Below are 26,039 nucleotides of genomic sequence, written 5' to 3'. Positions count from 1 at the left end.
GCCCTGAATTTTGACTGGAGTGTTTGATTTGTTTTTGCAGCCAGATTCTCCTGAATACAAAGCTGCCTGCAAACTGTGGGAGCTGTATTTGCGCACAAAAAATGAATTTGTTCAGAAAGGTGATGCTGAGGAGGATGATGATGATGACGAAGGACATGACAATCAAGCAAATTCTGAATTAGTAAGTGTGGGCATGACAGCTGCAGAAGGGGGAGGCTGCACCTGTGGATGTCAGCTGACTGAGAGGGTGAAAAATCATTGAGTAATATTTTCATTGTTAAATTATGCCCTAAAGGGTATTTCTTATGCAAGTTTATTGGTTAATCACTTCACTGCATTGTATGGGTGTTTCACTTTTGCCTAGCAATAAAAAGCTGTGAGGGTTTCTGGTATGGGTAAAGCATGGTTATGGTTTAGTTGGAATAATACGGAGTGTGCTTGAATTTATGCCAACATGGAGGTTTGTTGCAAGCAAGATTCATGTCTGATGACATCAGTTATCAGCAAGTGCCCCATTCAGTCAGTGCAGCTGTTCCTGGAGTGCTACAAGAGGAAATTTGGGCTAGCCTGGTTTTTGTGATGTTGGGATGCACATTTTCAGTAACTGGAATGTGTGTCTGACAGTCTGCAGTGAAAAGCTGAAGTCAGAGTTTTCTAGTGTACCTTTATCTACATAAACAATGTTGTCTTCAGAAGTTGCATCCGTATTTTGTAGCTGGTTTTTTCTGCCTTTGAAGTGTAAATTCCTGTATTTCAGCACAACTTGAAGCACTCCACTCTGGCTGCTATTAAAACTTCTCATGATTTTTGTTTCCTACATTAGTCATCTCCAGGTTACCTGAAGGAAATTCTGGAACAGCTTCTTGAAGCTGTAGCTGTTGCCACAAACCCCTCAGGACGCCTCATAAGTGAACTGTTTCAGAAACTTCCTTCTAAAGTGGTGAGTATTTGAACTATGTAGGTTGTGTTCTAAGTTGGGAGCCTGGACATTTCTGTAACTGCTGTTACAGGCTGTGATGGCCATGTTCAGGGTGCAAAAAACTCCACCTGTTTTTAGTGCTCTGTTTCAGAACAGTGGTGTTCGGGTTTTGTGGTGAAAATTTTAACCAGCAGAATAAATATTTTGAAAACCATCACCATGGATTTGATTTTCAATCAAAACTGGTCCCTTGTGTCAGTTCATTGATGAATTATAATTTATCTGCCTTATGAACTGGCTTGTCCAAGTTGGAGCCTAGTGCCATACTTTTACATATGATACATAAATAAGAGATAAAATATCTCATATTTTGAGGCTTACACTGTTCGTATCTTCAGTTCATCTAAGGCTCATTCTGTGAGCTGTTAGAACAAAAGCTTTGTGACTGTTTATAGTAATACATAAATTATTTCTGTTTTCCAGCAATATCCAGATTATTATGCAATAATAAAGGAACCCATAGATCTTAAAACTATTGCCCAAAGGATACAGGTATGAACACATTAATGTGTCAGGGTACAGCCTTTTTTAACACTAAGCATTCCAGAATTGTTAGAAGTCAGGATTTGTGGTGGCAGGACAGGCAGTGTGTTTTCCCTTGCTATTAAAAAACCTGCACACTGTGGTGATTCAATGTTCTGTGCTGGGTTAGTGCTGCAGAAGTAGCTGTGTGGAAGATCAAGCATTGTGAGCTGTGGAGTGCTGGCTTTGAGCCAGAATATCTCAGGTTCCTTGATGTTTAATGGCTTAAAGCAGTTCCATGACAAGTGCTGCTCATGTAAAACATTGGAGTACTGAGGCTTGGTTGTGCATTATCATCACCTACTTCTGTTCTAGTGCTATAAATAGATGTTTTGTACTGATGCATTTTTCATCTTACTTCTCCAGTAATTTCAAATACCGTTCTGTAATTCTAGCATTTTGTATAGTAGGGAGGGATGGGACATAGACTAATTGAACTAGAGAATAAAGTTAAGACAGCATTTTGTCAGAACTCTTCAAAATGAAGGCTGTATGATCTGTTAAGTGTTTTTTTTTCAATCTTAGTATTCACGAGCTTTATAAAGACTTAGCAGTATGTTACTGTCTTTGTCTGATTACTTTTTCCAGAGACTTATCTGTTGTCTTTACAAATAAGTTGTTCTTCTATGAACATTCCCTTTATTGAATATGAATTCCTTTGCTTTTCACTATTGGCTTAGCTCTCATGCTGTCTGAAGGTTGCCACTTTAACCAGTTCTGCTTCTTGTTGTATAGAATGGAACTTATAAAAGCATTCATGCCATGGCCAAGGACATAGATCTTCTGGCAAAGAATGCCAAAACCTACAATGAGCCTGGATCCCAAGTATTCAAGGTTAGTTTCAGCTGTTCATAGTGTGATTTGAGTTCAGATTTTCTTGACTACTTTCTGTACTGGTTGATCCTTGAATAAGTCTTGAGCATAAAGCTCTCAAGACTCTGCATTTTTTTTAATAGCTTTTAGTGGGTTTTTTTTTTATATTGCTTTTAGTAGAATTGGGGTACAAAAATGAAAAAAAATGAGCTTGAAGCTGCTCAGGTCTTCTATTCAGTTTTTTCAGGCCACTGTAAAAATACTGTGTGGGAGTATTTCAGGCAGACTTTGTTCCATGCTTCATTTCTCATGCAAAATTGTTTTATGTCAAAATGTAAAAACACCTTAATTTCTGTTTTAGATAGCTGGATATATCTGATTACAATATTATTCACTTTCAACATTAAACAAAAAAAAAATCTTTCAATTGACAGGATGCAAATGCGATTAAAAAGATATTTAATATGAAAAAAGCTGAGATTGAACACAGTGAGTTGGCCAAGTCAAGTCTCCGAATCAGGTACTGCAAATAGAGTTCTTTCTATAATCTCACATAAAAACCTCTATTGACATTCCCTTAATTGTGCTGTGGAGAGTATAGTGGGAAATGATGGCTTGAAGACTTAGATTAGTGTTGTTTTAGATGTTGTACATTGGTTAAAGTAGTTTTTGAAAGAAAGCTTTCTTCATTGAAATTCTTCTGTGTGAAATATTTTTGTGATGTACTTGATTGTGAAAAATAGTGTAAGTGCTTTAATAAGTTCTGGCCAACTTCCATCACGTGTTTATAAGTTAATAACAGAAAATGAGTAGTGAGGAAAAAAGTGCTTTGTTTTATTGAAAAGTGCTCGATATTCTTGGACTTTGTTAGGAACTGAAATCAAAGGGCTCACAGTTAGATGGGGACAGAAACACAGGAATAGAACCTTGGGCAAAAGATACGTAGAGGGAAGTCCACTCGAGACTGAAAAGCAGTTTTAGCTATGAGAAGGGGCACAGGAACCTGCAGATCTGGATTCATTAATCAGTGAAGCTGAGATTTGATCCTGAATATGCAGGTATAAAAACACTTGATGAGAGTTGATAGCTCTATTTGTTTCATGGGACAATTTTACTTAGGAAACAGCATTTTCTTCCTGTGAAAATTCACAGTGTACAGAGAAGTGATGCAGTCATTATAAATGTTTCTTAACTGAAATGCAATTAAGTTAGTTCTCATATGTACACTTTACTTATGAGTAACACTCAAAAGTAAGTTTAGATATTATTTGCCAAAGTGAGCTAAGTAATTTGTCCCCCCAAAAAATTAAGCAATGTCCTGAAAGCCGTGCAAGGAGTTGGGAAACTCTTCTAAGGTGGAATCTCTTTATATATTAGGGCTGTTTACTGGTGTTTGGTGTTGGGAATGCCACTGATGTAATTTCCTGCAAAGGTTTGTATGCTACAACTGGAAACACTGTCACTGCCTTACTTAACTGAAAGGTAGTTTAATTTTTTCTGTGTATATGGTGTCAGTATTAAAAGTGTGGCCTAGGAGTATTGTGTGAAAGAAGTGGAAGTCTCCTGATTGATTTTTACTACTTGGTGTTTTGAGAAGTAGTTTTTCTGGTTGGTTTGTTCAGTATCAGCATCCATCCCATGGCTGGGTGAATCATTGTTGAAGCATATAAAAATAAAAAGCAGAAATACTCTCTAAGGAGTAATTCCTGACACATAGGTGAATAATTTTCCTTCTTTAAAGTATGTGCAGAAGACTTTGATTCTACAGACACTGAATATGCATTTGTTTGCTTTGCAGTAACTAGAATTACACAGAGGCATAGAGGTTTTCTATTTAAATTGTGTTTGTATTTTATTTTTCTTGCTGTGTTGGCCATTGATGAGGCTCAGGATGTCAGGGTGTGTGTCATATTTATTTCTGAGGCTCAAAGGTTTTTCTTTAAAATAAAGCTGATGTGTAAGAAGGGATGACAGATAAATCACACTGATATTTGTTAGCTGAATTCCTCTCTTGCACTGCCAACCCATTTCTACTTCTCAGCTGCCTTATTCTAGATGTTCTTGTGTATTGTGTTCTCAACAGACCTTCAAGTCCTGAAGTAATCTGTCAGAATCATTGACAGGTCCCTTCTTTGTTTCTCTGACTTGGGGGAAAAAATAATGCCTGAAGCAGGCTACAATAATATCAGGCTTAATGCAAAAAAACCTGGGATAAGAGAAATGTCATGAAAACCAAAGCTTTCACCTGCTATTGTGTATTTCACGGGTTGCTTTTTCTATTGAACCATTATTCTTTTTTTCTATTTCTTTCTCAAGCCTCTGCTTCACAGAATCATTTTTATTTAAATTCCTAAATGTTTAATTGTCTTAGAGGGAAGTTCTGCTTTACCTATTGCTGATTTGGGTAAAATTCCCTCATAAGTTCACTTCAAGTGCATTTTCTATATTTTTCTTCTGAATTTACATCTGTTGTTGTTTGTCATTAAAGGCTCAAACTCAAATCACCACAATGCTACTAACCTAAGCTTTATATGTTGCCTCTGTGTCAAAAATGGTGTTTTTTATTGCAGAGCTCATTGTCTCCTTTGCCATACTAAACTGCTCTTTGTGCATTTAACTGTCCTCCCTTGAAGTGGCAAAATTGAATTGCTTGATACCATGCACTGTCAACCAACTTGACAGTGACTTCAAGCATTGATAAAACATGACTGGACCTGTATGCTTGGCTTTATCTGGATAATAAAGAACATTTTGTTGGCTGCTTTCACTGCTGTTTAGACTGAGCTGTGTATCAATGCTCGAGCTAAACATTACTTTCCTCTGACTTTATAAACAAAATCCACATAAATGCTGGAGCACTGGAAGGATCTCAGTATTACTTACCTTTAGGCTTGCAAATGTCTGTCTCTGAACCTTTTGGCTGATCTATCAAAGTGATTCTGTAAAAAGCTTTTTTCTTGCTGCATCTTTTCATGGGTTTAAGGTGGGCCTGTTTTTTTTCCTCCCCCTTTCCTTGGCTTGCCTCTCCTGCCTTAAGGACTGCATCAAATTTGGCTGCTTCCAAGCTGACAGGTCCTTCCTCACAGGGTAAAGGCAGTGTTGGGGATGAGAGAAATTCTTCTAACAAATATTATCGGTAAGTAAATTGTGCCCTTGGAAGAAAAGCTGGGGTCTTCATCATATTGAAATGCTAAATTTTGTTTGATTTTCTCCCTCATACCTGCTGTGGTGCTGGGCTTTGGATTAGGATGAGATTAATGCTGATAACACACTGATACTGTAGTTATTGCTGAGTGAGAAGTGTGTGCAGTCCTTCATACCGGCTGATGGATGGTGGCCATAGCAGCTGACACTGGTGGCACAGGGATAAAGCCAGCTGGGCTGCTCAGCTGTGGCTGGATGGTGCTGCTCAGGTGGAGAACCTGGTTGTGAAAATGCATCGTGTAGGTGCTCGTGGACCCAAGAGCTGGGCCACTGAACAGCAGCAGAGCAGCCAGGGCTGGGTCAGGATGCTGAGGCTGGAGTGGCTCAAGTGGATCTGTACTGGCAGTGGGAATGTGAATTACAGCTCCAGGGGCCCGTGGCACCTCAGGCCATCAGGGAAGAGGTGCTACAAATGGATGTGCACATGATGCAGGTGTGGACTTGCACACCCTGGTCTTGCGATAAAAATGACCCGGGTGAATGAAAGTTTTTTGGTGAAAAGAGTTTGGCAAAACACAGCAAGGACAGAACAAGAAGCAGCTTCTTCAGGCAACAGCCCAGCACCACACACCAGCACTGCTGCCTTGGAGGACTGCAGGGACAGATGGAGCCCAAAGCCATGGACTAAAAGAATTCAATGGATGTTTTAGAGGGATAGCGCACAGACTAAGGAAATTATATCTGTGCATTTGTATCAAAATGCAGGAAAGGAAAGGATAGGAAAATGTAGAGCCCAGGCATGCACTCAGCCCATCTGTTTTTTCCCAGTGTTCACTTGGCTCCTGTAGGACAAGGCTGAGCCCATTTCTGGAGGTGCCTGAAGAGCTGATCTTATAAAAAGGCAGAGAATGTCAGGCATAGCTCATATAGTATGGTATGAAATACTGTGTCCCAGGTTTGGGATGAAAGAGAGGGATGCTGAAGAAGTCTTGGTGAGACCATAGCCAGTGTGGATGCCAGTTTACTCCACCTAAGAAGCATAGGAGGCTGCTTCATGTGCAGGCATTGTGGGTGCTAAAAATGCCAAAGGTGGGGGTGAGGGAATGGGAGGAGATAGAATATACAGCTTTTAGTGTGTTGAATTCCTTCCTGTAGACAAATCCCAATAAAGCAGGATCAAATGACAAAGGTATTAATTGGGAGAGACTTCTTATGATTTCCTTTCTCTTGCAATTAATCAAATATTCAGGTGTACAAAATATGAGAGAGGGTAGTAGGCTGAGCTCAGTTTTCTGACTCTGTTGGATGGACCAGCTCATAAAATAGAGGCAGACTCATGGCTTGGTAAGAATTTCTCCTATTAAAGGCTTCAGCCTTTAGTCCCATCTGTGTTCCTGCTTTATGGAGTCATGAGCCTCACTTATTTGCTCACACACTCTGGGTGACTGTTAATGGTTAATGTCATAACCCTCTCCTTTTTTTTCTTTTTTTTTTTTTTTTTAATTTTTAAAATTTCATTACTTTTTCTCTTTCATAGTAACAAAAGATCAGCCCAAGGGGATCGTTTATCAGCAATAACCATGGCATTGCAATATGGATCAGAAAGCGATGAGGATGCAGCTTTGGCTGGTAGGAACTGAAATGCAGTTTCTCTAATTCCTTTCATTAAAATATTCACAATGAGCAAATATTTAGAGCTCCTGATAAACTCAGATACATTTATTTTAAAAAATTTTGCACTCAGTGTCTAATTCCTTTGAATCTTACAGCTAGTGAGATAGGGTAGGCCAAACTTGTTGGCATACTTTGAATTTTCTGTGTGTTTCCAAGTATACTTACCCAAGCTTTAGAGAGCTGTTGCTTGGTTGTATTCCTTCTAAAATGGAACAGCAGAGGAGATACTGGAGAAGACATTGGGTGCTCCATGCAGCGCAAGAGATTGGTAGTGCTGAAATTGTTTCTTCATTTAATTTTTTTGTTTACATTATTTCTTCATTGATGTTGAGAGATGCATCTGTTCTGTATGTATTATTGGAACATTTATTTCTTACCTGGTAATTGGACTGTGCTTCCCTCAGTTTTCTAGTAGATGGGTATGTAGAATCTTCTGGATTTTAGCTCTTGCTTTGTAAGCAAAAGCATTTTGTTTTCTAGTTAGCTCAGAGTTTGGTTATTGCTTCAGAGCAGCTATTTTCTGGGAGGTGTGGGGAGTGTTTATTAGTTGGGTTTTGCTTATTTCTTAACTGTTATTTTTTCCAAATTGCAATGCTATAAAAGCATGTGGCTTTTTGTGTTTTAGTGATTTAAACTCTTGCCTCTTAACGAACCGCTTTCAGGTGCCTCCTTTGCTATGGACATGACTAATTTTCATGGGATCTCTCCCTGTGTGTGAGACCTTTGCCTTGAAGCTCTCCTATCTTTATTGCATTCATCTAAGAGGCAATGTTATTTTTTTTTTGGGAGACCTGTCACCCCCTAAGATTTTCTGTCCTTCCAGTGTACTACTTGGACAGCCCGATGCTCTCAGTCTTTGGGTGACAAGGATTTTTCTCTAAACCAAGTGATATTTTTATTAATTGCTCTGCTCTTTTTTTTCATTCCTCTAACACTTGTTAAAATAAATGAGAACAGGGCTGCATGACTGAACATTAATAGAACTCTCTCCTTCTTGAAACAGAGAACTGAATCTGTATGAGCTTCTTTGGTTGTTGCTGTTGCCTAAGCAATGAACAATATCAGTTTCCAACTGAGAGTTTATCCTGACAGCTGCAGATGGTGTTTTGGTGTGATGGAGCTTGTAGAACATTTCCAGCTCTGGTGCAAAAGGATGTGAGCAGCTTCAGCAGCTCCCTTGCTTCTCATTATAAATCTATAGAGACAGGCATAGGTGATCATTAGGTATTACTTGCATGTATTTAATTTTGTAAACAAGGGTGTTTTGTTTTTACTGTATCATTTAGACACGGTTTAAGACTGGATGCTGCTTTTGGTTTTACTGGCAACCATCTTCAGTTGGACATTGAGCATTCATTGTTGTTTGGGTGCTTTAGGACCACAAAGGAGACAGTGGGTTTTTTTGTGGTATCTGCAAACTGTACTTTTGGTAACAGCAGCAGAAAAGGGCAATAACTGCCTGTCCCTCTCCTCTGCCAGTGCTCTCTGGGGATATGGGACCTGGTGCTACTGCACCTACAAGAATGTACAGTCTTGCATCAGATTGTTTGCTCTATAAGAGTAAAACTAATATTATTGCAAAAATAAGAATTTTTCTGTCTTCTAGTCTCAATAATATTCTTCTTTGCCTCTTAATATAGCAGGTTTCATACTAGGAGATCAGTATAATTTTCTAGATATGTAAGAATATATGATGCTTGCACATCACTTTTAAAGAATATGCTGTTATAAAAAAATGTTTATAGCTGTATATTATGTAAATATAAAATACAGTAAAACTTAATAATACATAATAATACTTAATAATACATAAATACTTGCATTTTGGTACATTTTGAAATTAAATCACCAGTTTTTAGTTTAAATTACCAATTAGTATCTAATTTATCTAGATTCCTTTTTAGGGAATGCCTTGTATTCTACTTTCAGCACAAAGAAAGTACATTTCTTATTTAGGGTATTGAACTGTTTTGTTGCTGCCTCACACATAGCAGAGAACAGCAAATCCTTGACTAGTCCTTTTATGTTTTCTCTTTCATAGAAACAAGTTATTCTGCTTTTTCTGTTTGTTTCTTACTTTTTGGTGGAGCACTCAGAACTGAACAATTTGAGTAAACTGACCAAACTGTTAGAGTAAAGTAAAGCATAAGATATTTTTGAAACTTTACCTGATTTCACTGATAGTACCAGTGGTTTGTTTCTACCTGAGGCATTCTGTCCAGCTCCTACTTTGCTGGCTGTGGTGGAGCAGATGCTGGGTCATTAGTGATGCTGATTGGCATTATTAGGATAATTTTATGTCTCCCCAAATCAGTAATGAACATCTTCATTGCATATTTGCACATCTGCTGATGCCTGGTTGTGTTTTAGCTTTGCCTCTGACCCAGGTGGGTCCCACACACTGGCATAGATCTGGTGTCAGGTTGTAGAGGAGCAATGGCAGCACTGTGTTGTTACAGTCTGAGCGTCCCCTGGCTCTGTCACCATTTCTGTATGACTTTACTGAACGTGGATACAGAGCTTGAAGCTGTGCCAGCCTCCTCTGAGCAATAATGGAAATGCAGCTGGAAACCTGGCATTAGAGAACTGTGTTTTGTGTAGCTGAGTTATTCAGTGTGTCATGTGCCAGGCTGTCCTTCAGACTCAGAGGGGAAAAGGGGTGAATAGTTTAACTCTAGCATGTGCAAATCCGTGTTGATTTTATGTTATATCTGTCTGCAAGGTACAAATTGCACTGTTTGTGGTACTTAGAAGTGTAGAAGGATTGGTCATTTATTGCTTCCCATCCTGTGTTTCTAGTACCAGTGTTTTCTCATTCCGGTTATATTTCTGTTGTTCATGTAATGTTTCTCCTAAGTTTATTTGCAGTAAGTGTTAGCTCTTCATAGCTTTTCTTTCATTCATCCTAATCCAGAAAGAAGATAACCAGAAAAGTTTGCTATGAAATTTTTAAATATTTACTATAAATTTTTCAGGCTTGTTACATAATCACTGTAAAACATTTCTTTCTTCTTCATTTGCTGTATATATTATAGGGACATCATCTGGCTTTAGTGTCAATTTTTCTGCTAAGCTTCACAATTTTGTATTGAGCTGTGATTAATATTGCCTAAAGGATTGCAGTAAAGGGCTTTTTTTTTTTTTCTTGGCAGCTTGAGGCTCATTAGATATGTGTTGTCATTTTCTAAGGTGTGAATCTGACTGCCAGAGAGGGGTTGCCTTTTCTTCTGCTTTAGACCTTTATCCACCAAAAAGCCCACTCTGAGTTGTCCTGCTGAGTTTCCTGTTTCTCTTTTCTCTCTGTGCAGCTGCTGCTCGTTATGAAGAGGGGGAGTCTGAAGCTGAGAGCATTACCTCCTTCATGGACACCTCTAATCCTCTTTACCAGCTTTATGACACTGTTAGAAGTTGCCGTAATAACCAGGGCCAGCTCATCTCTGAACCCTTTTTCCACTTGCCCTCCAAGAAAAAGTATCCTGATTATTATCAGCAGATTAAAACTCCCATTTCATTGCAGCAGATCAGGTAAGAAAACAGAATGCAAGCTACATCTGGTGTGAAACTATTCAAGGGTTTATTTATTCCCAGAATCTTCTCTTATGGTCAAGTTGGTACCTAATGCAGTGTTTGCACCGTCTCTCCTCTACATCTGACTGCTGCTCACTTCAGCTCAGTCTGCCTCAGTCTTTAGATCATCTGTGATACATGGCTACTGTTTGGTTTATTTTTCATTGAATTACATTTGTAATGTGTCTGCAAATTGCCATGTGAATAATTCTGAAGGCTAGGTGTGCAGGAGAGATGAAAGTTTTTGCAGATCTCCCCATTTTTCTTTTTCCCTGACGGTGATGGCTTGATTGCTTCTTACTGCCATGTTTTTTAAGTTAATGGTCTGCAGTGTGAATTGTAGGAAGATGGTTGCAATTACAGTCCTCCTGTCTAGGTCACCGTGTAACTACGGAGAATAATTATTTTCATGATGATGTAGCTGGTCTGGACTGAAGCCAGCAGTTCACCACTTAAAACTTGTGAGCCATGAAAGGCCCGTGAGCTGCCAGAGTGCAGTTGTCAGATTAAAGACCTGAGTGAAGTGAGCAGTGCCTTTCTTTAGTGGCTCAAGATAAACCAGTATATGATGGGTGTGAGCAGGGTGCTGGGAGCATTAATAGGCTTTAATGGTGCTGTGCAGGCCTCCTGCCCAGTGGCCACTGGGGCTTCAGGCCCTGCCTGAGCCACACCCTGGGAGTACCAGTCCTTCAGCTTCAGTGAGGGAGCACTGGACCTTCCCACTGCTCATCCCTTTGTAATCCATCTGATGCACAGGTCTGTACATTTTAGTTATACCATAATACAATCTGTCAGGCTTGATGGAGTTGTTGAATGAGCAGTGTCTTTGTTAAATCAGAAACTAACAAAGGTGCTTTTTAGTTTTTTTGTCTTGTCAGTGGGTGTTTTGCATGTGCTGGGGGAAAAAAGCTGACACACTGGTTATCTTTCCATCAGTGGCCTTAAAGCAATTTATCTTATGTCTTAGTACAGCTATAATAGTGGCAAAGAAACTGTCTTTCCTTGAACAAAGCACAAAATGTACTCAGATGAAAAAAAACAGTGAAATTGCGAAGAATCATTGACAGTTTGTGCCTGAATGTACCTAAAAGTATTGGCTCAAATTATGTATAAACAGATTTGTTTGGGAGAGATTTTCCATTAAAAATACCCTTGATATCAGTTATAGAACAAATAACTTGCCACAGAGAGGCAGCTGCATTTCTGCTTTCCTTACAGCGTAGGCAGGTTGCATCTGGCTGTGTGAGCAGCACAGAAATTCCATACAAGTATATGAAGAACTGTAGAAAAAAGTAACTTGACTTACTGCCTGGGGGCTTAGAAAATATAAAAAGGAACAGCCAGGCTTTTCAGAAGTATTGTTTGAGGCTCACAAATTAAAGTACAATGTTTGTAGAAGTCTACCTTTGTGCAAATTCTGAAATTCAGCTGCCTTTTAAATGACCATATAATCTTCACTTCTTACTATACCTGAAAAGCCTTGAAGTCATGTATATGTACACTTAATTGATTGCTTTAGGGAAAATTGAAGCATCATGACTTTGCTGATATTGCTAATATGTCTTTAGGTATTCAAAACTGCCACTTATTAGGGGTGAAGATTGTCTGGGATTTTGGGTGTTTGGTTTTCTGTGGGGATTTTTTCCTTCTTTTCTTGTGGTGGTGGTTTTTTTGGTGTTTGGGGATTTTTTTGAGATGTACATAAATAGAGCATATCTTCTCTTCCCAGATGGGAACAGAAAAGTTTGGTATCCCAGTGAAAAGCTGAAGGAGGTGGAGGGAAGCCTGCCATATCTGTTTCATGTCTGTTTGGCTCTGGCATCTGGCTGCCTCAGCTGTCCTGCCGGAGTGAACTGTGAAATGTGTGGCTGTTGCAAATTTTACAGCTAGTCATGTATTTCAGGGGGGCTTGTGTGTGTTAAATGCAGGAAGAGTCTTTAAAATAATATATGATTTCCAGAGGGAGTGTGTGAGTGTGTTTTGGTTTAATGAGATTTTACCTGTCCCAGCCTCTCAGTCACTTAGAACATTATGAGCCTCAGTCATTTGAGCTGAGTGCTGATCCTGAGCTTTTCCAGGGTGTGGGAGGTAATCATGCTGATGGCTTTTAGTTGTCTCCTAATTTTCTCCTGGCTTGCTGTTCACAGAATCACAGAACAGCTGAGGCTGGAAGGAAAACCATCCTGCCCAAGCCCTGGCTATGGCAGGGTCACCCAAGCCTTGTGTCCAGGACTGTGTCCAGTCAGGTTTAGGTGATCTCCACAGATGGAGATTCCACATCCTCCCAGGGCAACCAGTGCCAGTGTTTGACCACCCTCACAGTAAAAAAAATTTGTGTTCAGCTGAAATTTCCTATTTCCATTTGCTCCTCTCACTTCTTGCTCTGTCAGTGGGCACAGCTGAGATCACCCTGGCTGCCCCTTCATTCCCTCCCACCAGATGTTCAGCACATTGATGAGAATTCCCTGCCTCAAAGGGGGAAAAGCTTAGAGCTGGAGAACAAGAAAATCCTATTTAAAAAGAAATGCATGATGCTGTCAAGGCTATGACTGACATGTGATAAAAGTGCCTAATGCAAAGTTGATATTGCTGGGGAAGAGCATTAATTCTGTTAATTACAAATAACCGCAGGAACAGTCAGGAAATGATGCAGGAGAATGTTCAGTTACCAAGTGCATAAGTGCTAGATCCTGGCAGGCTTACAAGAACACTGTTCCTTATAAAATTTTACAGTGTTGAGAAGTATGATCCCCAAGGCAAGTGGGTCAGGCTTTTTTATACCAGAGGAGGAAGGTGTGCCAGGGAATTCCCTGGCAGCATCTCTCTCTGAAACACCTGTGGGAGTACAGGCACTGAAATTGGTATTTTCATGACACACCCTGGTGTCTTGTGCTCCTGGCATTGCAGCTGAGGTTTAAAAATGTGCAGGAATCTGGTGTAAAACATACTTGGGGTTGTGTGATAGCTGCTTTTTGGTGAATTCAAATGAATTTTTCTTACAAGTGTGACCCTTTTTGGACAATGCTCTGTGACGCAAGAATCTAAATGTTGCATTTATGTGATTTGTTGAGGTGCTCTTGAATTTTGTGGTGGCTCTTGGTGGTTTTGGATTAGTTATTAATGGTTTGAGTGGAGCTTGTAGTAAATGTCATCACCTGGTCAAGCATATTTTGTCATATAACTTAAGCAGTTTTAGCAATACGGCAAATCAAAGAGCGGAAGTAGTTTTGAAGTATTAGAGACTGGTGCCTGGGGAAAAGTTTGAAGGGTTTATGGAGAATTTCTGTGTTTTTGTTTCCTTGATTTATGAATGAGTCAATTGGGAAGAGAAAATGAGGTGTCTAATGTTTTGAATACATTGTAAATTTTCACTTTATCTGAGATTTAGGAGTTCTTTCATTCCTTTTGTAGCTTAATACAACTTATTATTTGGTGAATATTGCTTATTTTTGAACTCTTCTGTTCATGTAAGCAGTTTTCCTACCTTAGCAAGTACTTTCATTGTGTGTTGTATGTAAGACCTTTATAAAATCACAGGTTCAAGTAAAGAAGGTTTCCAATGTACTTTATAAGAAGATTCTCATCTTCAATAGGACATTTGTCAAATGCATCTCTTACTCTCACTCATTCTCTGTTAGTGAGTTGTTTTTCCCTGAAGAGGCAGGACTAGCACTTCACAATTTACGAATAAAAGAAAATAAGTTGAAAAACTGGTCTTATCCTGGTGTTTGAATATTTTCAGTAGGACAATTTTAGACTAAATGTTTGTCTAATAAATGGATTTTTTTTGTTCTATGGAAAGCGTATGTCTCACCTTCAGTCCTTGCAGATAGTCCACCTGGAAGGACTGATGAGTTTGCAGTAGACATTTTAGGGAGTTGAGTGCCAAGTTACAGTATTCTTTTAATTAATATTCTGTTTTCAACCAAACTAAATGTGTTGTTTTAGGCTTAGTGGTCTTATGAAACTGTAGCCTTCCTTTTAGACTTTTTTTTTTTTCCTCATTTTCCAAAGGTAATTTTGTTTAAAAGGAAATTCTTTCTAGTTTTTACTTATGCTTTCAGGTACAGTTATATCCCTGTCAATAATTTTCACAGAAATTTATCTTAGTTTCTAGTATATAATTTGTGTTATGCAAGCAGTGGCTTTCTGTAGAGCCATGGGTTTGGTTCGTTTCAGCCTCATTTTGTGAAATAAACTCATGTTTATAAAATCCTTTCTTCCCAAGATTGGTGAGATGGCTTGTTAAAAGTTTATTGTGAAGCTGCACTTTATACTCTAAATCCAGAGAAGTCATGAGGCTTGAGTTCTGCTGCATTTGAGTGTAATTAAATCTGTTCAAAGTAATTATGTAAATAACCTACCTAATTAATCATCCTATTGTTTTCTGACAGCATGAACAGAGAATGGTAGGAGAGGAGGTTCTTTGCAGGCTGGAACAGGATCACTTCTGTACCTGTACATTTTTCATTCCTCTCATCCCTGGCTGGAAGCTGTCACTTTCTAAGCTATTCAGTCTAAGTCTGGGTTTTTACTTTCACTTCAGGCTTTTGATGAACATGGCTGTGAATGTAAATTCAGATGGCCTGCACCTTGATTGTTGGGTAGTGGATAAGCAAATGGTGGTAGGAGCAAGTTTGGGCCTGAAAGGTTTTATATTAAATTTATTTTGTGGTAGTGATAATGCTCCATCAAGCAGGGACACATTCAGCCAGGTGCTGCAGAAACCAGACTGGGTTTCAAGGTAGTGTATGACTGGCAAATGTGCCAGGCAGGAGGGTGACGAAGCCGTGTGGCAGCTGTGACAGGCTTTGGGGCTTGTGTTGCTGCAGATTAATATTATTGTCTGCTGTGTGTAATGAAGTAATAGAAGGTTTAAAAAAGTTGGCTAGAAGTTTCAGCATTGTGCAATAAAAAGCATTAAGTTAAGCGTTAACTCATGTTGATTCATGTGCTTAGCATATGGAAAATGACATTGTTGTTACTCCTCTTGTAACTGTTTTCATGTGAAGTGCACTTTGCATGTATCACCAATCAACAACCAGGTGTTTTTTTAAGAGAAGGCACAAATTGGAGGGTTTAACATAAGAGATGCTGTGTGCTTTTGGCTCTCACTGAAGATGAGTGGAATTGATGGAGGGAAGGCAGCGTTTGGGACTGTGCAGAGCTGGCTTGGCCTGAGGTCAGGGCTCAGGGGCACTGCAGCAGTCTCAGCAGGCTGTGCTGCTGCCTTACCTGTACCATCTCACCCAAGCATGAAAACAGGACTTCAGTCTCCACAGCTTCCAAAACTACTGAAACCATTCTTTGAGGAGAAGTGTTTCCCTGATACAGTTACAAGTGGAAGATGTTACTAGAGAATCAAAAAGTAAATCCCATTGCTGTAGTTAGAGCTCTTTGACTATTGGTTTATCATGCAAATGAGGATATTAAAGAAATGTTTTGCACTGTGTAACTAGTGAAATAGCTGACTGGTAATTCTCTTTTGCAGAACCAAGCTGAAGAACCACGAGTATGAAACTTTAGATCAGTTGGAGGCTGATCTGAATTTGATGTTTGAAAATGCCAAGCGCTACAATGTCCCCAATTCTGCCATCTATAAAAGAGTGCTGAAAATGCAGCAGGTTATGCAAGTATGTAAAGGAGAACAAGCAAAAGGCTATAACTTCTTATGCAAATTTATTTCCCTAATGGATATTTTTCCAAAATAATTTGTAACTAGACATGTATTTGCAGAAGTATTTTCTTGCTTAGGGGGAAGTATGGGAATGGAGAGCATCATGAAGTGATTTTTCCTCAGCACACCTGCTGCCTTCTGTGATTTCTTTTGGTCACTTTATTCCTTACTGTGACCCCTAACCTAATTAAATTGCGAAAAAATTGATGATGCAGGGTTTTTTTAGAGTTTGCATGTAATTGAATAAGGCTAAAACCTTTCAGATTTCATTAAGGGTTCCAGCTAAGTGTTGTAGTCGGAAATGGATTGTTTTCAAATTGGTTTCTCAGAAGTTCTGTCAGTTAGAAAGAACTATACTGCTCTTTAATTCTGTTCTGGAAGTGTCCAGCAGTGAGTTTGGCTTCAGGATTTTGTTTTTTTTTCAGGCAAAGAAGAAGGAGCTTGCTAGGAGAGATGACATTGAGGATGGGGACAGCATGATTTCTTCTGCTACATCTGATACTGGAAGCTCAAAAAGGAAAAGGTATCTGCTTCTGTAGTTCCTGCAGGCCATAATATTGCTGCATCTCTTTTTGTTGAAGAGAGTATTAAACCATGTTTTTTAGCATTTGTGTAAGGAGTTGTAATTCTGATACATCATTAAGTGTTGATTCTAATTAATTCAAAAGTATTTGCTGACTATTACTTCTCTGTTTTGGTCTATTAGTTGGCAGCTGTCAACATCAGTAAATAAAATAGGCACTGTAATTGCACTGAATTAGGTGATTTTGATAGTGGATTTCAGGATTTTTAGGGGGGGACTTGTTTTTTTTCAGCCTGACAAATAAATAAACTGAGGTTGATTACTTAGGGCCCTGTCACATAAACCAAATTCCCAGTGATTTGCGATAGACTCTTCCATTGAGCATAATGATGGCTTATGGGAGGTATTCTTTATGGTGATAGCTCTTTTGTAATTAATACTAGTTATGCATTTCACTCCAGTAAGAGGTAGTTTCTCTAGTCTGCCTTGATAAAGTGATTGTAGTGGTAGCAACAGCCAGTGTAAAATTGCAATTAATCTTTCTTCGGTGTTGCTTATGAAGACTGGCTTCCTGGATAATTTCTTGTTTTGCCAAAGGAACAACAGTTGTGGGGGGAGGAAGGGAATGGAGTCACCAGCAATCAAAGGTCACTGAAGAACAATCTAATAAGTGCAAAAATGTACACTCATTAAAAATCTTCAGAGAGAAAATATGAACATGGATTTAGGAGGTGGTGCAGTCTAGGGATGCTGGGAAAAAGAAATGTAATGGAAATGAAAGGCAGACCACAGAACCAAGTAATCAAGAAGGAACAAATTGCAAAAATTGCTAGCTTTGTGATCTTCAGAATTCAAAAAGAAGTACTAACCTAATCAAGCAAGTCAAATTGTCATCAGTGTCCTTTTAACCCAATGTTGCTTTTGATCACTTTGTGCCAGACAATACTGAAATGCTTAAAAGGGAAAAATCTGCCAGGCCCTGTCATCTAAGAACAGTAAAACAGGAAAGGGAACAAGGGATTTCCCATGCTCATAGGCAAGGGGGATCAGAATGACGCCTGAAGAGCACCTGAAAATGCTTTTGATGTTGTCAGTTTGATACTTGTTATCCATTCACTTGCTGAATGATAGCAAGGAAAAGAAGATCATAAGTGCTGCTGATCACAGACATGAAGCAATGAGAGGAATTCCAATATGTTGCTGGGAAAGGAAACCAATAACCTATGCAAAATTCATCCTATTGGGAAAATAACAGTTACCCAGAAGAAAGCTGTTTGAAAGTCCCCTTTTATGTATCAGATGCATGACACAAATCTTGAGGATTGGCAGGCCTTTTGCTATTTCTGCTTTGGTTTTGCTTTGCCTACGTCTGTTGAAATGAGTGAGAAAAACCTGGAAACACATTAAAATGGGGAATTTGGCAGCGTGTCTGTGTTCTGAAACTGCTCACCTGCTAGTGGGAACAACTAACCAACATTTGCCAACAGCAGTAATGTTTAGCATATAGAGCATATATTGTGAGTTTTCTTTGTTAGTTTTCATTAGTTACTTTGCTGATCTCAGCAAGCAGTGAGAGATATCTGAGGCATGAGACAATGTTGAATTAGGTATATTTTAAATGTGTGGTGAAAAGATCCCCATCATGGGAAATCTGTTGCAGTTTGGTTTCTAGTAAGTTGTACCAGGATATTTTGCACATTCTGCAATTGAAGGTAGTTCTTGTGGTAGTTGTTGTCTTTGCAGATAATATAATAGTCAAAGTTATAACTACCTGAGCAATTCTTAAGGAGATTGCAGATTGGAAGCAAGTGCTTTGTAGTGAGTGTATTACTGAGTGCCACAGTATCTGAACTGACACTATACATTATTGATATAAATTTTCTTCTCTCTTATTTGATTTGCTTTTAGGCCATATACTATGTGTGCAGGGAGCCATGTACTATTTTGTGATAAGCTGTGTCTTGGCTGTCAGATTTCTTGAGACAACCATAGCAGCTGCACACAGGATGACTGTAACATTCATAGGGATAGCATATACCATTTTCTACCTGGGTTTGCACTCTTGGTGAGCTTTACTGACTTCAGGCTTCATTTGAATTGACAGATATTTAAACAATTCTTTCTGCTACATCCTTGATATTCTTGCGTGCTACTGAAGAATATACAAAATTACTCTGAGATAAATAGCTCATATCTTTGGTATTCTGTGTTCACCAGAAGTAATCATGAATGTACTGACGGGAGGTTTTTACCCTGCTCACTCTGGGTCTTGAGCTCTTGGATTCAGATGCCTGATCCTGACTGGTGTGTTTTCTCTGCAGCTGCAAAGTGCTCAGAGCTCCTTTTTTGCACTTTGAAAAATGCATTAGTTGGTTAATTTTGTAGAACACTTGAACTCAAGGTCAATGAGAGAAGAATCATCTTGAAGAGCTAGTTGTTTCCTGTTTCTGTGTCGGACTCCTGGTTATGATGCTGTTGTCATTTGCAAATACTAGTGCACTGTCTTAATGTTGAACTTCTTGTGTGTGTTTAGGTGGTTCTGGTTGTTTCTTCATGGTAGAGGATAATACCATTTTGTTATTAGTGTTGGAAGTGGGGATAAGAGCCCCTGACATTTATTCTTCTCCTTTACCTGACAGTAAAAAGAACATACGAAAGCAGCGGATGAAGATCTTGTACAACGCGGTTCTGGAGGCTCGAGAGCCCGGCACAGGCAGGCGGCTCTGTGATCTGTTCATGGTTAAGCCATCCAAAAAGGACTATCCAGACTATTATAAAATTATCTTGGAGCCAATGGACTTGAAGATGATAGAGCACAACATCCGCAATGACAAGTACGTGGCGGAGGAGGCCATGATTGAGGACATGAAGCTCATGTTCCGGAACGCCAGGCATTACAACGAGGAAGGCTCCCAGGTACTCACTGGGATCAGCAGCCACGCTTCTCTCTGCTGCTTTGCAGACATAAACTGCTGTTAAGATGGTTTCACTTCAACTAACACATGTATTATTTCTTGTAATTGTTTATCTAAAGTAGAAATTCTCAGAACTTCTGAGAAAGGCTGTCTTAGAAGGAAAACAGCTTTGTTTTCATGGAAGTGGAGAGTGTGGGAGATCAGATTAAAAGACCTGATTTGTTTAGCTCAGCAAACTGAGTCTGAAAGGAATGTTGTTTTCATTTACAAGTATTTTTTTGGGTGTGTCTATAATGTGATGTTTCTCAGGCAGCAAGAATGATGTAAAACAGTATGGTGGTAAGAAACCTCCAGCTGTTTCTGATAAGGAGCTTGATCAGCTACTGCACAGGTCTTCATCACCAGGATTGGATTTGAAGACCCCAGGGCTGTTCTAGTCCTTTGTACCTTGTATGGAATCACAGTGGTTCAAGGGATCTTTCATTGCTCAGCAGAAAGGTTTGATGAGGAAGTTGATAACACAACTGGCTCTTGCCATGTTGTAGTCTTTGGAATAGAAATGCAGATTAACTGGATAATTTCTTCAACATTTGTAGCTCCCTGATTTAGATGGTGTCATTAGTTCTGCTTACCTGTGCAAGTCAGTTAAAAAGAAAGGCTTATTTCTCAAATGTACACTTTAAATAAAATATTCCATTTTGCTTTCAGCTTTTCCAAATTAACATTTAAATGTTTCTTAGGAGCTAGTTCTAAATTAGTCTAAACACAGTAAACCTTGTTTTGGTTGGATTTTGATTATTTTACTGATTAATAGGTATACAATGATGCCCATATGCTGGAAAAGATCCTTAAAGAAAAAAGGAAAGAGCTGGGACCCTTGGCTGAAGATGATGATGTTGCATCCCCTAAACTAAAGCTAAGTAAGACAACCCTGTGCATTGCCTTGTCTCATTTCAGCACTTGCAGCACAATATGGATAAACAGATCTTCATTTTAGAATAGACATGATCTGCACAGTTGTTAACACTGACAAGGAAAGTAGGATTATATTTTCAAAATCTTGATAGCAATGGCATGTTTCTGTTATACAATAGAAATAAGTTGTTGCATGTAGTGTTTTCTAAGAAAAGTAACTTAGAGTGAAGAAAAAAAGACTTGGGAATGGATGGAAGAACGTAGTCATATAGTGTTACCCAAATGTTAGATGGTGCATTATGTGCTCAGTCAAGTAAGGGGCTTCTCAAATTGAGCACATCTCTTAATTTCACTGGTTAAATGTCTTGGATTTCCACAAAATGATAAAAAAAAAGTGAACTCAGTTTGGCAGAATATTGAAAGCCATGAAAAACATGGAAGTGAAGTTTGCTGCATCTGTTCCTTGAGCTGTTGCTCTTACAAACTTGGTACTGCTCAAATCTTATGTTCTCTTAATATGTGTTCAGAACTGAGCAAATTGAGACACATAAAATTGCACAAAAACCTTAAAATAACTGCACACAGTCCTCTTGCAAATTAAATATCCAGCTCCTAGGTAAAGTACAAGTGTAGAGAACTCTCAGGCAGAGTCTGTGCAGTGCAGTAACAGAGATCCTGAGTTAATCAAAAAGCCAGCCTGATAATCTCATGGGAGGCCTTAATTTACATTACATGTCATAAAGGAATCTGATAATATTTTGAATACTTAATTTTCATATTAGTGATGGCAAAACCTCTGTGGTGACATGATTTTTAACGGCTGCAGAGACGAATTCATGAAGAGCTGTAATACCCAAATTAGTTTAGAGCAGTTTGTTAATGATGTTTGGTAGGAAAAGACATTTTCCATGCTGAAGCCTGAGGAGACCTTTGACAGATGGAGCATGGAGCAACATATTCTGTGTTTGGCAAAAAGAACATTAAAGAAAATTTTATAGAGTTATTAAAATATAGGAAGCTGCAGCCTGGAATGGGCTCCATGTTGTAAGGCTTCTGCTCATACCATGAAGTGGTTCTTCCATGAACAATTCTCCGATGGAAACTGGAGATGAACAAAGAAATGTGAAGTTCTTGGCTTTGTCATTTTAACTTCTTTTTTGTTTTTTGTCGTGTTAGGTAGGAAAAGTGGCATTTCTCCCAAGAAGTCCAAGTACATGACTCCAATGCAGCAGAAGCTGAACGAGGTGTACGAGGCTGTGAAGAACTACACGGACAAGCGCGGGCGGCGGCTAAGTGCAATCTTCCTGCGGCTGCCGTCCCGCTCCGAGCTCCCCGACTACTACGTCACCATCAAAAAGCCTGTGGACATGGAAAAGATCAGGAGCCACATGATGGCAAATAAATACCAGGATATAGACTCCATGGTGGAGGACTTTGTCATGATGTTCAATAACGCTTGCACGTACAATGAACCAGAGTCTTTGATTTATAAAGATGCCCTGGTCCTCCACAAAGTTTTGCTTGAAACACGGAGAGAAATAGAAGGAGACGAGGATTCTCATGTGCCCAATGTCACTTTGCTGATTCAGGAACTCATCCATAACCTCTTTGTATCTGTTATGAGCCACCAGGATGATGAGGGCAGATGCTACAGCGACTCCTTAGCTGAGATTCCTGCTGTTGATCCCAACTTCCCAAATAAGCCTCCTCTGACTTTTGATATTATCCGAAAAAATGTTGAAAATAATCGCTATAGAAGATTGGACTTGTTCCAGGAGAACATGTTTGAGGTACTGGAGAGGGCACGGAGAATGAACAGGTGAGCAAACACTTATTTTTCAGGTATCCTTTATAATGAATTTTGCATTTAATGTTAGACAAGGGCTGAAGTTTTTTTAACGTGTTTGCTTTCTGTGATATGGGTGTTTGGAAAACTAAATCTCAAAAGCTCTATCAGGTCTTCAGTGGAATGTTTGCTTTCTTTTGAAAACAAGGAAGAAGTTAGTTTTCTGCAGAGAGATAATTTTGACAATAATCTTTCAAAGGTACACCTTATGACAAACAGGTTCCTGCTAACTTTCAAATTGAAAAAATGAAGAGAGCTGTTCACTAACTGCTCAAATAGTGAATTACTCTTTTGGAGCAATCACACTTGGGTGAGTTATGGTAACACCGTGCAAAAAACTATGAACACTTGCAACTTCTTGTAGAGTTTTGCTTGAATTCAGTAGCCTTTCTGGGAATGTGCAGATGAGAGGTTGACTGTGAAGGGCAGGAGGTAAAAATAATCTTAAAACATCTACTAAGAGGAATATAGATAATTAAAATAAGTCAGTTTTTTAAATAGTACTGTTGTTACTCAGGTTTTCAGAAACTAATAGATTGTAGAGGTCCAGTGACAAGTAGCCTTAGTCACAACTAGTTACCTTCAATTTCCTAGCATTTCAGGACTGGTGTATACAAAAATCCTGTTTTGGGTGAGCTGTAATGCAGATTACGGTGGACTAACAGGTGAAGCATCACTTAGTACTTCATGAATTCAAGTTAACCTCTGCTGCTGCTTATGAGTAAGCACAGAAATCTATTGGCAAAGTGAAGTTTTCGATGGATCACAAAGAGTGGTGATTGATGGGTGTGTTTAGGCTCCTGTTTGACTCTGCAGAAACTGTGTTCTTACCCTGTTGCTCATGTTTTTGTACAGGACTGATTCAGAGATCTATGAGGATGCAGTAGAACTTCAGCAGTTCTTCATTAAAATTCGAGATGAACTATGTAAAAATGGAGAGATTCTGCTGTCACCTGCTCTCAGCTACACCACCAAGCATCTTCACAACGATGTAGAAAAGGAAAAGAAGGAAAAGCTGCCCAAAGAAATAGAGGAGGATAAGCTTAAAAGGGAGGAGGAGAAGAGAGGTAGCTACTTTTGTTCCATTAATTTTGAATGTACTAAATGAAAAATGTACCCATACATATGATGTGTTGTTCTGCTTTGCCTGCTGAAAGGACCTCAATAGTCTGCTTGTCCCTCCGTATTTTATTTTCAAGTTATGAGAGATTTATTTTATTTTGATCCTTATCAGCCAAGCCAGAGGGCTTTTAATAAAGAGACGTAGGTAGATATTAACCCTATGTGAACTCTTTAATCAGAATATCTTGGGGTACCAGTATTTATTTCAAGAATATTAAAAAATAAAACAATAATTATTTACTTAAGCTTCTGCTGATAATAGACTTAATTAATATTTCCATTGACCTTTTAGTCATTTTCTTTTTGACAAATACTGACAGTATTTGTCAAAATACTCATATCATATCATATTGATACTCATATCATATCATATTGATACTCGTATCAATACTCAGATCATGCTTTTGACACTGCTAAAGAACTGAGGTTTGATAAGCCTTTTGTGTTTTGGCTACTGTGGATGTGAAGAGGAATGGGCTTGCATTAATTTGTAGGGCATGAAGTATATTCTCAAGGTCCTTTATTTCACAGTTCCTGGCTGTTTCTGTCCATGCTCCATTGTGCACCATGTTTAAAAAAATAAATAAGCGCTCCAGTTACACCTTTACACAGACAGGGGCAGAACTGTTGGCAATTTTGTCCTTGAATCATCTTTCTTACATGGTTCATCTTCCCTCATGGATGTCAGCAGCAGTAAAGCCTGGTTACTCCAGGCTCAAAGTGAGGCACTGACATCAAAAATCTTGGCTAATATAGAAATGTGACATTGCTAACATCTGTTTTTCCTTTCTTGAAATAAGAAGCTGAAAAGAGTGAAGATTCCTCTGGATCAGCTGGGCTGTCAAATTTGCATCGGACCTACAGCCAGGACTGCAGCTTCAAGAACAGCATGTACCATGTGGGGGATTATGTGTATGTGGAGCCTGCAGAGGCCAACTTGCAGCCTCACATCGTCTGCATTGAGAGGCTGTGGGAAGATTCAGCTGGTAAGGATATCCTCACTGCAGGAAAACACTAGGGTGAAACTTGTTGTTATTATTATTTTAAGCTTTTAATTTCTTTTTTTTTTTCTTGCGTAGATGTTACTTACTTTATTTGCAGAACTGCTTGGATCAGTGAAGTGTTGAGTTTTTTTTGTTTCTGAGTTGTTTTTTTCTAAAGGATATTACAAACAGAAAATTCTTGGGACAGCATGGGCTTTTTTTGGTGTTCATACCTGCCTACCCTTAAATTGTAAGCCTCTCAGAAATGGGATTCTGAGTGGGATTGACTCCTTGTAATTTAGGTGAACAAGAATGCTGTTTTTCTGTGCTGAGAAATCTGAACCAAAGATGGGCACAGGTTTCCTTTGATCTAGAAAAATAGTACATATTTGAAACTTCTTTATGAATAATTTTTATTGATTTTAGTTGTCATCATGTAATTTATCACAGCATAAAATGAAAGAAATATTTCTTAAAAAACTTAAAAACAATTACTTGAGATTCTTTAAATAATCAGGTGATTATTGTGTGGAAGTCAAGGTCTGAAAGTCAAAATCTATAAATAAGAATGAATTTCTTCTTTATTTTTCTGAGATAGGTTTTACTGGAGAAATAACAATTAGCCGGCTTTTTAAAAAACCTTGCTTTCCTTTTCTGAAAAATTGAATATTTCCCTGTTTAAAAGCAGGTTGCTCTTAGTATAAATGACTACATGGCTATTTGATTAATCAGTCAATTGCTAATTGTTCTTACTTGACTCATGCACTAGGGAAAGTCATCTCACATTTTTTTTCCTTTCTGTCTCCCTTCTCTTTTTTTTTTTTGTTGTTTTCTATTTTGAAGGAGAGAAATGGCTCTATGGCTGCTGGTTTTATCGACCAAATGAAACTTTTCACCTTGCAACACGAAAATTCCTGGAGAAAGAAGTTTTTAAAAGTGATTATTACAATAAAGTTCCTGTTAGTAAAATTTTAGGCAAATGTGTGGTCATGTTTGTCAAGGTGAGAGTCTATTCAGATTAATTTATAAAACAAGTAATGCTTTCTGCTATTTCCTGTAGAGCTGTAGGCACTCCAACATAGAGACATTCCACTGATACCTAAATAAAATAGGACTTGCTTCTGTGAGCTGTTTGGATCTTCCTTTGCTTCCTGACATAAGTGGTTCACCCAGGTGATGGAGTTTCCCTGTGCTGGTTGATTTGTGCTTATGGTCACCCCTGGCTTGGTGAATGTGTCCTTTTTCCAAGTCAAAGCACAGAAATCTTGTGATTTCAGGCTGCAGATCTTGTATTTTTTGATGCACTGGATTGGTAAATTAATAAAACCTAACTCTTCTCACATGCCAACCTGTACTGAA

General features: G+C 38.7%; 1 protein-coding gene across 25 annotated transcripts in view; it reads left to right on the top strand.

Moving 5' to 3' along the window:
• The window catches only part of PBRM1 (polybromo 1), a 56,220-nt gene that overhangs the window by 7,585 nt on the left and 22,596 nt on the right, over window positions 1-26,039 (top strand). For 16 of the 25 annotated variants that reach the window (XR_015274856.1, XM_086845568.1, XM_086845555.1 and 13 more), the window contains exons 5-20: window positions 41-181; window positions 824-940; window positions 1,403-1,471; window positions 2,237-2,335; window positions 2,749-2,834; window positions 5,352-5,450; window positions 6,996-7,087; window positions 10,441-10,657; window positions 16,191-16,332; window positions 16,802-16,899; window positions 19,539-19,815; window positions 20,629-20,734; window positions 21,906-22,548; window positions 23,431-23,642; window positions 24,498-24,683; window positions 25,524-25,681. Coding sequence is in view for 24 of the 25 variants with exons in the window: in XM_086845568.1 (XP_086701694.1) it covers window positions 41-181; window positions 824-940; window positions 1,403-1,471; window positions 2,237-2,335; window positions 2,749-2,834; window positions 5,352-5,450; window positions 6,996-7,087; window positions 10,441-10,657; window positions 16,191-16,332; window positions 16,802-16,899; window positions 19,539-19,815; window positions 20,629-20,734; window positions 21,906-22,548; window positions 23,431-23,642; window positions 24,498-24,683; window positions 25,524-25,681 (2,742 nt within the window). In the remaining variant the exon portion in view is untranslated. The remainder of the gene's footprint in view (window positions 1-40; window positions 182-823; window positions 941-1,402; window positions 1,472-2,236; window positions 2,336-2,748; window positions 2,835-5,351; window positions 5,451-6,995; window positions 7,088-10,440; window positions 10,658-16,190; window positions 16,333-16,801; window positions 16,900-19,538; window positions 19,816-20,628; window positions 20,735-21,905; window positions 22,549-23,430; window positions 23,643-24,497; window positions 24,684-25,523; window positions 25,682-26,039) is intronic. The other 9 variants (XM_086845561.1, XM_086845562.1, XM_086845574.1 and 6 more) reach the window with 1 other exon arrangement.

The sequence above is a fragment of the Cyanistes caeruleus genome, chromosome 11 (assembly GCF_971803275.1).
Source record: "Cyanistes caeruleus chromosome 11, bCyaCae1.hap1.1, whole genome shotgun sequence".
In the NCBI taxonomy this organism is placed as follows: domain Eukaryota; kingdom Metazoa; phylum Chordata; class Aves; order Passeriformes; family Paridae; genus Cyanistes; species Cyanistes caeruleus.
The sequence above is the reverse complement of the archived record's forward strand: the minus strand, read 5'-3'. Positions and strand labels throughout refer to the sequence as shown.